Below are 14,528 nucleotides of genomic sequence, written 5' to 3'. Positions count from 1 at the left end.
TTATTCATTAAAATACAAAGAAACAGCACAACCACATACGTTGCTGTGCTGAATAACGTGCAGTGACCAGTTACAGACAGACTATGAAAAAGGTGATGTGAATGTTCATAGCTCATGATACACATCTGTTATTTATGTAGTCGTTTGTGGACTGAGGAACTAGCAGCAAGTTTGCACTTCTTGCAGTTGCTCATAGTTACTATACTGTTATTACTGAAATGTGAGGCATACTGTGTTATTGGAATTAGTGTATATTGGAAGAGTGCAAAACAAGGATTTCCTATAATTTCACACTTAAGGAGGCCTTTCCTTTTGAGACAGTAATTTTAGGTAATCTTAGACAGCCCCCCTCCTCTCTCTTCCTCACGATTTTTCATGAATTGCCCTTACTCTCTGCAAAAGTGTATCAGGAGTGTGAGATTTGATGTTTCTTTTTCTGTAGACAGATAATTTGAAGCTTCAGCATGTCTTCTAGCTTTGATAGAGTTTAAGTTCTATGTAGTTGTATTATTCTTTTTTAAAAAATACTTATTTATTTTTAATTGAAGGATAATTGCTTAGTTGTATTATTCTTATCCTGTTTTGATTTTGTGGGATATGTGGGGAAATTCAAATTTTAGGTAGGACACCATTATCCTCAGCTAACCACAAGCCTCAAAACAGATTTGTTTTATATTTATAATGTTATATATATGAGTATGAAATCCTTACGTTTTCCTTAAAATCATACCTCTTGCAAGTGGGAGAGGAATAAAGGTTGAGGCTTTTTATTGGGTGAAGATTAAATATGTAAAGTGCCATCTTTGAACAATCTATTCTCAGAATGTGCCTAGTGTATACATTTACTGATTCAGCTTGGTGAATAAGACAAGATCAGGTATTTGAAAATGCCTAGATGTATTTTATTGTGGGAAAAAATACATATTTTGAAAGATAAAAGGGAGAGATAAAATTATATCAAGAAGAAAAATTGCATCATGACACCATATTTATTTATTATTATTTCAGTATTAACTGAATATGTTTTTCTTTTTCAGTCCTATGACAATGGGTTGGCACAGGGAGCAGGACTTGAATCTCATGGTAAGGCATCTTAAATAAGTGGATGTGTGGTTTCTTTTGTCTTTAAATAACATCATGGTATCTTCAACATGTAGGACCTCAGAAGTTTGTCTCAACTCTTGATGCAGCCTGATTATCTTCTTTCCTACTTCTCCCTGTTGACACTGTTGTGCCAACTTGAGCCTCTTCTAGGTCAGTAATCATTCAGAGATTATTCAGACCAGAATGTTCAAACAGTATTTTCTAGTAATCTTTTCAGCTGTTAGCTGCATGAAAGCATCTTGGGAGGATTTAAGAAATTGTTAGAAAAGAGCAAGTTTTCTTTTTTGGTGTAATACTAAAAAGCTAGATACAGAATAATGAACATGAATCAATGAATTTGTGAAGAAAAAAATTTTTTTACCTTCTTTAATGTAATTGTACTAAGTCATAGTGATAAAACATTTTTGTGTATGGCATATGTTCACTACACACACTAATACAAGTCTCTCTCACATTTTCCCTCAATTTTGGGAGAACCAGAAGAGTGAGCAATAGTCAGTCTGTCAGCGTATCAATAGCCTGAACTCTTCACGTGGAAAATTTTCATGTAGAAGAAAATATACTTCCATGCTCCTTAAAAAAAAAAAGAGAGATCAGGGAGGCTTTCTGAATGAACCCTGTATTTCCTCTTTCTGACAGCCGTGTTTTTGTGCTCCCTTGGCGTGTCCATCCCCCTGCTAGCACGAGGGAGTGGACGGAACACATTCGTATTCAGGTCTCAGCCCTAACACTCGCTGTGCAGCTTAGGCTCCTCACTGAGTCGCTCAGAGGCGTTCTTCTTTCTTTGTTAGAGATATGAGGGAAACTGGTTTGTAAACCGCAGGACAGGTATGAAAGTTTTTTGAACGTAATGCTTGTGCTTCCCCTAGGGCCCGGCCTCTGCGGTCACTCCTCCTCTCTCATGCTCTCACGCCCTCCTTCAGTGGTGTTCGTAGAGCGTGTGGAGAGAACACTGTCTGGGATTTTCCTCTGAAGCCATCCTGTAATGAGGACATCTTAATTCTTGTGTGTGCCTGAGTCTCTATGAGACTGGGGTGGCAATAGCGATCGTGTCACTGGTCATCACCCCTTGGTAAGGAGGAATATGCTCACAGTTGCACAGAGAGGAAATCTGGCATCTGTAAAAATGTCTGAGGAGACGGGGTCTGAGCTCTCTACTAAAGGATGTTAGTAGCACCCTGGCTGAGAGATACTTAGCAGTGCAGGAGACTTGTGGAACAGACAGCAGAAAATGGTATTACGTTCTCTAGGATGTGAAGCAGAGAGGGCTGCTCAAAGCTGATACTCTCTGATGGGGGAAAAAAAAAAGTCTTGCTGAGTCACACAAGTAGTGATTTTGAGTCCATTTGACTCAAGTAGGCTCTTACCCAACAAGACCATCATTGATGGACTGTGGTTCATGCCGAAAAGCTTACATATTCTTTTTACCTCTCTTTTTGGGTTGGTAGGTTTCAGGACTAAAGCTGTAGAGGGGAGGGCTTCCTTCTCAGGGTGCCAAGGTACAGGATACGCTGCAAAAGGGTTATAGGCCTGCCAAGCTATTGCTCACTTGCTCCTTGCTCACTCAGCTTTTGGGGCAGCCAAGACCTGGGTGTCTAGAGCTCCTTGGCACCACTGAGTGTCCTACAAATGTCAGATGTTTTAATGTTCTTGTGTGCTGTGAGGTTAGACAGGCTGAGAAGTACTGTTCTGGAAGGCTTTGGTATAGTCTCCCTTCTTTGTCTTATCCCTGTCTGCACTGGCAAGAGAGACCTCTTTCTAAAAACGAGCACTGCAGTTCGGGCAGTCTGTGAAGTCGTCATGTTTGTTCTCCTTTCTTTCCATCAGCAAGTATCAGATTTGAGCGGCCCTGGGAAATGGCAACCCACTCCAGTGTTCTTGCCTGGAGAATCCCAGAGACGGGGGAGCCTGGTGGGCTCCATCTATGGGGTCGCACAGAGTCAGACACGACTAAAGCGACTTAGCAGCAGCTCTCCTTCACATCCCAGAGAACATAGTCTCATTTTCTGGTGTCTGTTCCACAAGTCTCCTGCACTGCTCAGTATCTCCTCACCCAGGGTGCCCACTAACATTCTTTACAATAGTGAGCTCAGACCCCATCTTCTCAGACATTCTTACAGGTGCCAGATTTCCTCTTTGTGCAGCTGTAAGTGTATTCCACTTACTAAGTGCTGATGACCAGTGACACAGTTGCTATTGCCACCCAATCTTCACATCCTCCAGGTATTGGCTCAAATGATATTTTTGGATAAGCCCCCTATTTAAAATTGCAAACTAACGACAAACACAGCTCATTTTTAGAATTGGAAACCAACCATATATACATATCCCATTCTCTATCTGGAAACCTTCCTCTTACTTGTATGTGCCTTAATATTCTCTTACTGCCTTCGATAAAGAAGGTCATTTATTTACATAACCTTCTTCAACTGAGGCATAATGAACAAAGATTAGAATTTGGATCATTATTATGAGAAGCAGTTCTTAAATTGTAATTTAATATAATGATGGGATGTTCTCGAAGTTTTTTGATGCTTGTAGAAATCATTGACCTAATCCTATTAATATTTAGCCTTAAAAGCATATTGTAGTTGAGTTCTCGTGCCTGCTCTGTTAGTAATGTTTTTTAATATACTACGCTGTCAGAATGTTACCTGTCTTTTGCTGTTTTTATGTCTGCCTCTTACACTCTTCTACCATGCTACTTTTAATCCACATTTTAAGAACTGGTTTTTTAGAATTGTTTAGATAGGAACCTCTTAGGAATAAATGTTGATAAGTGAGTTTTAGCTTAAAGCATAGACTTTGTAATAACTGTTTGGCTCTTCAGAGTATAAGCTTACTTCAGAAGTTGTTATTTTCAAAATCTGGTTGTTTGGGCAAAGTAAAGAGTATTTTTATTTTGAATTGTTCTGGCTTGCTTTAAAAAATTCCAACAATTATTTTGGAGAGTAGCAATTAAATACCTCTTTATTTCTTGGTGCAGTTAGTTTTAAAAATTATGTACTTTTTGTTAGAGGCTTTATATTTAATGATCTATAATACTTGAAGTCATGGGCAGCTTCATAAAAGAGAAATTGAAACTAGTAGGTCATTGAAGGAGGAATAAGATTGATAGTTGCTGAATAGAAATTAATCTAAAAGGTTATGATATATTTGTTTTACTTTTGTTTTAATATACTTATTGCTAACATAGATCTTCCTCTTTTTTTTTTCCATTGGGAAAAAAAATCTGAAGACTAAATAGTTCTTACAGTGACCCTTTATTTATTTGTTTGTTTTTATTTTTTGACAGTGACCATTTTAGTGTGATAGCTGCCTTACATTTCCTAGAGCGAATGCTCACTTTTCCTTTGCCAGAGAATATAACCAAGATTTGTAACACCAAAAGGAGAATTGCAAAATGAGGCATATTAGGAACAATCTATTTAAAGAGCTAGAACTAATAAAAATCTGTAATTGAAGTTGTAATAAATTGGAAATATGGAGTATTTTCAGATTGTTTGGAGTTGACAACAGATAGTGCCAATGGAAAGTGGTGGAATTTTTTTGTTTGTTTTTTCCTATGTGGAAAAATACTGACTTTTCATTTCCTGAGGAAAGTAGTTACCTTTGTGACTGTATTGGTTCCTTTGATGCTATAACATTTTAATAAACTTAGGGGTGTAAGACAATGCAAATTTGTTCTCATAGCTCCAGAGGCCAGAAGTCCTGAACTGCATCTTACAGGGCTTCAGATCAAGATGTCAGCAGGGTGGGTTCTTTCTGGAGGTTCCAGGAGGTCTGTCCCTTTGCCTCTTTCAGCTTCTGGGGACTGCTGACGTTCTTTGGTTTGCCGTCACATCACTTGAGTCTCTGCTTCCATTGCCTCCTTTTTGATTGTAGTTTAGTCTCTCTCTGTCCCTCTCTTACAGGGACACTTGAGGTTGCATTTAGGGTGTCTCCCACCCAGGATAATCTCCCCATCTCAAATCCTTAACTTCCATCACGTTTTCATAGTCCATTTTGCCATATAAGAAAACATGCCCATGTTCCAGGGATTAGGACCTGGGTATCACTGGGCAGTGGTGGCAGGTGGGGTGGGGTGGGGCATTTTTCAATCTAGCATAGTGAGCATCGATATGTATTGTGCATCTACTTCCAGATAGTTTTCTTCTCCATCCCCAACACACATATACTCTTTCCCTTTCCTATTCCTTTGTTTAAGGAACTTTTCTTCCTTAAGATAACTTTTGCTAAAGAAAATCCACCTGCAATGTGGGAGACCTGGGTTTGATCCCTGGGTTGGGAAGATCCCCTGGAGAAGGGAAAGGCTACCCACTCTGGTATTCTGGCCTGGAGAATTTCATGAACTATATATAGTCCATGGGGTTGCAGAGTCGAACAGGACTGAGCGACTTTCACTTTCACTTTTTCTTCCTTAAATTTCTGAAGCTGACTGCATATAAGCCTCTAGTTTATGTTATATGTAAAAATTAGCCTGTAGCTTAGGCAGATGGGACCTTAGTTATAAACAGTACACTGTCATTTTTAAGGGAATTAAAATCAGACTCAGGTGTTTAAGAGTGGTAGACAGGAAACAGTAGTCCTAGACTTTAGTTTCAGCCCTCCCATTAGCCATAAAATTTTGAACTACTTTATAAATCTTATGTTTTTCATTTAAAAAAATCATTCTTATACTTTTAAATTATTTTAAACTTTTTTCTGTTTCATTAAGTGCATATTGAAGACCTCAGTGCCTAGTGGTTATTTTAAATAGTGAGATTTAAGTAAATAAAATAGTAATATAAAAGTAAAATTATATTTCTTTTAATTTTACCTTTCTTTCACTGCTTTCTAGAATTACTTAACCTTTTTTTTTTTTCTTCAATCATTTCATAGACATCTAATAAGTTTAAAGTACTGTGTGGTTTTAATTAACAGGAGGATCAACTTTTTGTGGCATTGCATCACTGTGCCTGATGGGTAAACTAGAAGAAGTTTTTTCAGAAAAAGAACTGAACCGGATAAAAAGGTGGTGCATAATGAGACAACAGAACGGTTATCATGGAAGGCCTAATAAGCCTGTTGACACCTGTTACTCTTTTTGGGTGGGAGCAACTCTAAAGGTAAGAGAAATAATAAAAATGAGAAACTTTTACTCTTTGTTAATAAAAAACTGTGCTTAAAGGGTTTGGTCTTTTAGTGTTCATTAAATATTGTTAGGTTAAAGCCAAAAAGGTTTTCCTGGCAAAGCTGGTTTCTTGCGGAGGTCCAGCCCCGGCTGATCCAGGGTATTCGAAGGGGAGGCGGTGTCGGCGACTATTTACATATTTATCAAAGATATAAAGAGTAATAGAATGAGGATAGCTCAGTAGGAAAATTCAGTGGAGAAAAGAAGCTGAGTAGCTTGGTTTACACGGAAAATCAATATAACCCATGACACCAGGTTAGTTCTGACCACGGAGGCCGCAGGCGCCCTCTTGAATAGTGGAAGGTGCCCCACCTTAGACACCTTCTCAAGTGGGTCTTAGAAGCCCAGGCAAATAAATGGTTGCAGAGGATATCCGCGCTCCAGATGGAGACTCAGCTGGAAATTGAGGGGAAAAATGACATGGGGAGACCAAGCATTGGTGAGCAAGGCCCGTAGCTTTATTTTCAACAGGGACTTTTATACCCTAAGTTACACATAGAGGATAATAGGGGATGCAGAGTCAGCAGTCTTTGATCCTTATCAAAAACCAGGGTTTCTTTCCTGCAAATTTATCGTATACAAATGGTTTAGGTGATTTATTTATCCAGGGGGACTCCTGAGGCTCTATCCCGCCTTTGCGTATGCCGAGCCTCCTTCCTCATGACCTTTGTTCACGAGTGGAATGTCTCTCGCCGGCTCCCGGCAGTTTCTGTATGGTTTTTCCACAGAATTCAGTTACCTGTTCTACTACTTAAAAATTTTTATTCTTATAGGACTCTAGTGTCCAGAACCTATGTAAGAAACTAGGTGTAGTGCTATAAAAAGCTTGTAACTGAAACTTACCAGTAGTCCACCTAGGTGGAACATGTCTGAACATACCAGTAAAGGATTTATGGAAAAATACCAAACCACGGGTAATTCCTTTAAAAACCATTTAAAGTTTTCTGTTTTTTTTCATTTATTTGTGTAAGCCTTCTGAAATGTATTCATTTATATGATCATACATTTTCCCCATCTCTGCTACCTTTTGATTTGTGTAAATCCATAAGATTATTAGCCATTGAGTACCCACAAGTTTTCTATATCCTAAAATTGCAAGTATCACCTAGGCCTGATATTCTGGAATCTAACAAAAGTATATTCATCATCTATATAACATGTTAATTTTTTTCTCTTAAAATTTATACATGTGGTTGAAGTAAATAAAGAAAATAGAATGTTTTTTCTATTCTCCTCACTTCTAGTACCATTTATCTGGTGCACCATTTTAATTTTTTTAATTATGGAAAATTTCAAACATAGTGAAAAGAGAAAATGCTGTATAATGAACACTTAATATGTTCAGTAGCCAATTTCAACAGTTCTCATCTCAAAGCCAGCCTTCATTCATTCATACAGCTGCTCACTTTCCTCCTCACTGTATTATTTTAAAGCAATTCCTAGATAACCCCTTTTTACTTTATCTGGAAATTCTTCAGTACAGTCATTAAACAAAGATAGCTTTTTAAAGAATGGAGATGTAATATTCTGTCTTCTAAAAATTCAGCCATAACTCCTTATTATCATTAAATATTAAATCAGGATGATGTATATTTCCTATTGCATCACATCAAGAGGAATATAATATAATCAGTCTCTGGTTGTCTCTGCTTTTTGATCTAAGGGCTCCAGAGTTGTCAAAGCTGATTTATCCATTATAAAATTCCCCATCAACCTGTTTTTCTTCACCTTTTTTTATGGTGGTAAAATATATGTAATGTAATATTTATCAGTTTAACTGTTTGTAAGTGTATGGATCAGTGTTGTATAATCATTACCATTATCTATACCCCAAACATTTCCATCACCCTAAACATAAACTCTGCTCATTAAACAATAGCACCCTTTCTCCCATTCCTCCAGCCCCTGGTAACCTCTTTCCTGCTTCCTGTCTCTCTGAATTTGCTTATTCTAGGTCCATCATATAAGTAGAATTATGTAATATGTGTCCTGTGTCTGGCTTATATTTCTCAAGATCCATCAATATTGTCATATATATCACAATTTTATTCCTTTTTATGATTGAGTAATACTCTACTGTAGGTATATACCACATTATGTTTATCTGTTCATCTGCTGGTGGACACTTGGATCGGTTCCACCTTTTGGCTATTATGAATAAGGTGGTTATGAGCATTGGTATAAAATATCTGTTCAAGTCCCTGCTTTCATTTTTTCCAGGTAATTAACTAGGAGTGGAATTGCTGGATTATATGGTAGTTATGTGTTCAACCTTTTGAGGCACCAACAAACTGTTTTTCACAAAGGCTGCACCATTTTACATCCCCCCTGGTGATGTATAAGGGCTCCAGTTTCTCCACATCTTCACCAATGCTTGTTTCTTCCATTTTTTTATAATAGCCATCCTGATGGGTATGGACATGAATTTGAGCAAGTTCTGGGAGATGGTGAAGGGCAGGGAAGCCTGGCATGCTGCAGTCCATGGGGTCGCAAAGAGTCGGACACGACTGAGCAACTGAACTGAACTGAACAATGAGTGATATCAAGCATCTTTTGATGTGCTTATTGACCATCTGTATATCTTCTTTGGAGAAATGTCTGATTTATCTGTTTTTTCTTTTGTTGCTGGGGCTTTTGGTTGTTGTTCCATGAAATCATTGCAAATCCAATATTATGAAGATTTTCCCCAGTGTTTTATTACAGCAGTTTTTAGTTTTAACTCTTAAGTTTAGGTCTTTGATCCACTTTGAGTTAATTTTTGTAATGGTGTAAATCAAGGACTTCAGCTTCATCTTTTTACATGTGGATATCCAGCTTTCCTAGTACTATTTATTGTAAAGACAGTTCTTTACCCGTTAAGTGGTCTTGGCACCTTTGTTGAAAGTCATCTGATGTTGTATGTGAGAGTTTATTTCTGTGCTCTCCATAGTAAGCATTGGTCCTTACTATTTTAATTATTGTAGCATTGTAAGTATCGTTATCAAGCAGTATGAGTCCTCAACATTTTCCTTTTTAAAGATTGTTTTTGCAATTTCACACGAATTTTAGGATTGGCTTTCCCATTTCTTAGGAAAAAGGCTGTTCACATTTGTATGGAGATTGCATTGAATTTACAGATTGCTTGGGTAGTGTTGACATCTTAACAGTGTCTTCCTATCCATGATGATGGATGCTTTTCCATTTATTTAGATCTTTAATCTCGTTCACCAGTGTTTTATAGTATTTTGCGTACAAAGCTTTTACCTTCTTGGATAAATGTATTCTCAAGTATTTAGTGGCTTCTTTTAGAAGCCATTATAAGTAGAATTGCTTTCTTAGTTTCCTTTTGGATTGTTTGTTGCTGGTGTGTAAAAGCTTTATCATCTTCTTACAGAATGGTTTTAGCAGCTATTGACGATCATTTCTTAAATCCATTATGTCATTGGGGGTTGTTAAATGGTGATATTCTACCATTCCCTGTAAATTTACTAACTAGTATCCTTTTGTAAAGAAGTTCACTTTAACTTAAGATGTGGTTGTACAGAGAAAGACAGATGATTATTTAACTTTAATAATGTTCATTCCATCCATTGAGTTGGTTCTCTAGCATCCTCTACAGTTTTCCAATAAAATAATTGGATTTTAGGGTCTTTTTTCTTTTTTACCCTTTGAGTGCCATTGTGAACCCATAGATTTTAATGTTTTATCTGTTTTAGTCCATTACATTGTTCTTGTTAATGCTCAGATTGTCCCATCTCTGACCAGTACAAGCCCCTTCAAGTTCGTTCTTGAGTCTCTTTGTATGATTTTGGTGGCCTTTGACAACTTTCTAGAGGCAACTTTTAAAATTTTTAATTCTTATAGATAACTTTAAATAACTTTAAACATGCTGATTGCTTGACTTGACTCATTTAGACATTATCTTTGATTCCCAGTTGTGAAAAATGAAAATTTGGTCTCCCTTTTTTCCAGCAAATTGTTACTGGGTTTTTTGTTTTTTTTTTTTTAAGTTCTGAACCTTTTCTCTTCCTCTTCCTTCTAAATCTGTCAGTTTGCCTTTTTTGTACAACGTCAAGTTAGGTAACATTCATATTTTGCTCAGTAACAATGATCAAATATTTTATGCTTTGCCTATAGGTTGATTTTAAAATTTGAAAACTAATAATCACTTACTAGAATTGTGTAAATATTCTTTATTGCTTAACCAAGTACGATTATAGTTTCTTCTCTATGTAATGACCCATGTGCCACTTGATACTAGAAAGCATTTCTAGTATCAGGAGTCTAAAGAGTCTCTGCTTATATTCTATTAGTTAAATAAAAATGAATGAATAAGTTTGCTTCTTATTAGTACCGTAACTTTCTAATTGGTTTTATTTTGCTTTTTGAGACATGATGCTGCTTTGTTAGTCTTTAATACTTTCTGTGGCTCTCTGATTCATATTATTAGCACACCTTCAGCTGCTTTGTGACACTTGAGCTTTCCACCATCCCCTGACCCTGTTCTCTTCACAATTTGATTTATCCTTTGTTTTTTCTATTTAATAGGATCTTGGGAAAAGAACAATACATGTCCTGAATCTTTAAGCTACTTAATCTTTTATGCTAAAATTGTATTTGTCTCACCTTTTATCTTTCTTAATTAAAGAGCTTTAATTTTTTACTATTCTCAAAATTGTCTTTAGCGTGTGGTTAATAATTTTTGTTGTCCTTTTTTTTGAAATATTTTTACTTATCATTACTATAGTTCATAACAGTTCAGAAATCTATTATAAGAGTTAGAATATGGGTAAATAAAATTGCCCTTGTAAAAATAACTGGTGAAGTTGAACACACTGGCAAGTTGTGTTTTGAATATGTTGCAGAGAAGTCATTTGGATCTGTTTCAAAACAAAGAAATAGTGAATGGGTCACGAAAATGAGAGTAGATGATTTTTAAAAAGTTAATGTGGTTGATAATTTTAAATGTTCAAATCCCTTAGGCTTGCTTTGAGAGCCTTAACTAGAGAAAAGCATTTTAAAATTATATATATCTGAAAATTGAGCCACAGGTTGATATGAAAGTTTTATGTCAATAAATTTATATTTGTTACTGTCGTTTCAGCTTCTGAAAATTTTCCAGTATACTAACTTTGAGAAAAATAGAAATTACATCTTATCAACTCAAGATCGCCTTGTTGGGGGATTTGCCAAGTGGCCGGATAGTCATCCAGGTAGTTTATTTTTTGTGTAAATCCAGAGCAACCTTTGTTTTATTTATTGAATAATCTTTAAGCGTTTGTCAGAAAGGGTATGTGATAGAAAATATAGCCACAGTTATAAACTTAACTTTAAATAAGGTTTTTAAGAAGGTAAATTGTTTCAGTTTACAGTAGATTTAGGATATTCACGGTATAAAGGAAGGGTTTGATTATCAAGATACTGGTATAGTTTGACTTTTTTCCCAAATATTTCACTTAGCAATGTATTATGTTATTGCAGACAATAAGACAGGTGGTCTGAATGGTCCCAGTTCAAATGGTCCCAGGTTTTTATAGAATAATTTGGTTCAAATGGTCCCAGGTTTTTATAGAATAATTTGGTTCATCCAAAATCTTTAGGAGTATTAGCTGTCACTTGAGCTATGTGTAGAATAAATTACTCTTAAATCCAAAAGAGAACTAATTCTTACTCTTTTCAGAAGTCATTCTCCAAGCTACTTCCTCCTCCCTCTTAGGTTTCACCTCCAGTAAATGATATATTTACAGCCTCCATAATCTCAATTCAAGAGTTTGTTAAAAATAAGTCAGAACTCTGATACTTTTGATAAGCAGAATGACAAAGTATTAGCTATAAATACATGAAACTAGATTCAAGAAATGATTGCTTTTGCAACATTGCAATAATATCATGGTTTTTATTGTTAGCCTAGAACCTCTTTACCTCATCTCTTGTCATAGAACTGTTACAGTCAGAATATGTACCTGAATTGAAATTCAAATAAAGGGCTCATGGAATCATATTTTTGTACCTGAAGAAAGCAAGAATATTTCCTTATATCCATATTTACTTGTTTTTTTCATGCAAAATATGCTTCTTAAAAAAAAAAAAGTGCAATGCTTTTTATTTCTAAGTGTTAGAAAGTGTTAGTTGCTCAGTCACATCCAACTTTTTGTGACCCCATGGACTGTGTAGCCCACCAGGCTTCTCTGTCCATGGGATTTTCCAGGCAAGAATACTGGAGTGGGTTGCCATTTCCTACTCCAGGGGATTGTCTCAAGCCAGGGATCAAACCCATGTCTCTTGCATCTCCTGCATTGGCAGGTGGATTCTTTACTACTAGCACCATCTGGGAATATTTAGAAATTTTGGCATCTGTAACCCATAGCTGTAAATATGTTTTAAAAGTCCCTCAAGAAAACAGTTGTTTTGGTATCAATTCCATTGTTTTCAACCAGTACATGGTACTATTTTTAACAAATAATGAGAATAGGGAAATGACATTCTTGAAAAGCATTTCTTATGTAAACATATTGAGATACATTTTGATTTTTTACAATAGCTTTTTTAAAAGAAAATTCTTGGAGCTTTTTTGTAGAGAGGTCAATTGCTAAGTTTAATATTTGTGTAAATGCTTGGTTGTGATATTCTTTATTGAAATGTTGCAGTGTCTTCCGATTCTATACATTACAGAGCATAGAAATCGTTGTATGATAAATTGAATTTATGTGGAAAAGATTTGTTTCCAGAGCTGTTATAAAAATTATTTTAATAGGATTTTTTAAAATTAGCTTATGCTTGGTTCTAATAAATCAATCTTTTGACACAAAGAGATTTTATATACAGTAACAGGAAAAATTTATTAAAGGAATTAAGTTTTACTATGAAGAAAATGTATATTTCTATATCTAAAGTGCTCGAATACATCACCACCTACAGATGAGATTATTATTTATTTTTAAGGTTTGAAATGTTTAACTTCTATTTCATTAGCTTTTATAAAAAATCCTTTTGAGGAATAAAAATTTTACATTACCTGGTACGTGTAAGATCCTATTTTACATTATTATGAGTGTATTTTCTGTTGCATTTTTTTCCTAGAAAAGTTTTCTCATTTCTAGACAATAAAATTTAATGTTGCTTTGTGCCTTTTGTAATTTAACATAACTGCAAGAAAAATAAAATAGGAAAAATCAAATTTTTTTTTTTTTGGTGTGAAAATTAGAGGAAAGTGAGCTAGAAGAAGTCGTAAGCATTCTCTGAAAAAACATAAAAGGGGATTAACATGGGCCTAACTGGTGAAATAACTTTTTCACAAATAACACTGAATAAGTACAACTGTCTGTCATTCCTGTTGTGAAAACTAAATGATATTTATTTAAGTCAACCTTTCTCTTTCATTCTTTTGATACACTTTGACTTGGTAAGATGTTTTGAACCTTAATAGCCCATGAAGCTATAAATAATAACCAACTCAAAAATAGAAAAATATTTTGACTAGTACAAAATCTATTTTTTGTAAGTGTTCCCATAACGGCAGAACTCTGAGCACTTTTACGACTCCATATAAGGCTGCCATGCAGGCAACAGCCATGTGATTTCAGTGGTCATTTAATGGAAGAAAGTTACTGCCCCCGAAAGATGGGAAACTGTCGTGAGGTCAGTGCAGAATCGTTCTGGTGTGAACAGTCACATTATTACAACCAAACAGAATGTCTGAGTTTGTTTTTACTTTCAGGTTGGATATTTTTAGAGTGACTGACATTACTTCAAATAGGAAAATTAAATATAGTACAGCATTCCAGAAAGAGTTATTTTGCTCAGCCTTCTTTCATTTAACACAGAGTTGGCATTGTGTGGTTTAGGAGTTGTCAGAGTTAAAACTTAGCAGGGAATGCAGTGCTACTTAGATTCCGAGGTTTATTTATTTTCATTTTTAAGAAGAAAAGTTCCTTTTATAATAGAAACATCTTTGTTTCCATATTCTGTTGTCAGCAAAAGAGAAAACCCATTAAAGTGAGGAGTCTTTGCTAGTACTCTTCTTGTTTATTCTTCAGTCACAGAAGATGTTGGTGGACTCACTTCTTAAGCTAGGAACTGTTTTCCTTGTTAGCGATATTTTCTTGAATATCATCTGATTTTGATCATCTAGTTTTTAAAAATTTGAGGTTTGAGACTCTGAGAAAGCAAATATTTCAACACTAGTATTTTTCTAAATTTATTTTTAATGTAGTGATAGGCTGATAAGTAGCTAAATATTTTGTACAAATAATAATGCCTGTTGTGATGAAAA

General features: G+C 35.5%; 1 protein-coding gene across 1 annotated transcript in view; it reads left to right on the top strand.

Moving 5' to 3' along the window:
• Positions 1 to 14,528, top strand: part of PGGT1B (protein geranylgeranyltransferase type I subunit beta) — a 55,657-nt gene that overhangs the window by 38,813 nt on the left and 2,316 nt on the right. Inside the window, exons 6-8 of the mRNA XM_061429933.1 lie at positions 1,038 to 1,083; positions 6,028 to 6,212; positions 11,361 to 11,469. Of these exons, the coding sequence (XP_061285917.1) occupies positions 1,038 to 1,083; positions 6,028 to 6,212; positions 11,361 to 11,469 (340 nt within the window). The remainder of the gene's footprint in view (positions 1 to 1,037; positions 1,084 to 6,027; positions 6,213 to 11,360; positions 11,470 to 14,528) is intronic.

Source organism: Bos javanicus, chromosome 10 (genome assembly GCF_032452875.1).
Source record: "Bos javanicus breed banteng chromosome 10, ARS-OSU_banteng_1.0, whole genome shotgun sequence".
Classification (NCBI taxonomy): Eukaryota; Metazoa; Chordata; class Mammalia; order Artiodactyla; family Bovidae; genus Bos; species Bos javanicus.
The sequence above is the reverse complement of the archived record's forward strand: the minus strand, read 5'-3'. Positions and strand labels throughout refer to the sequence as shown.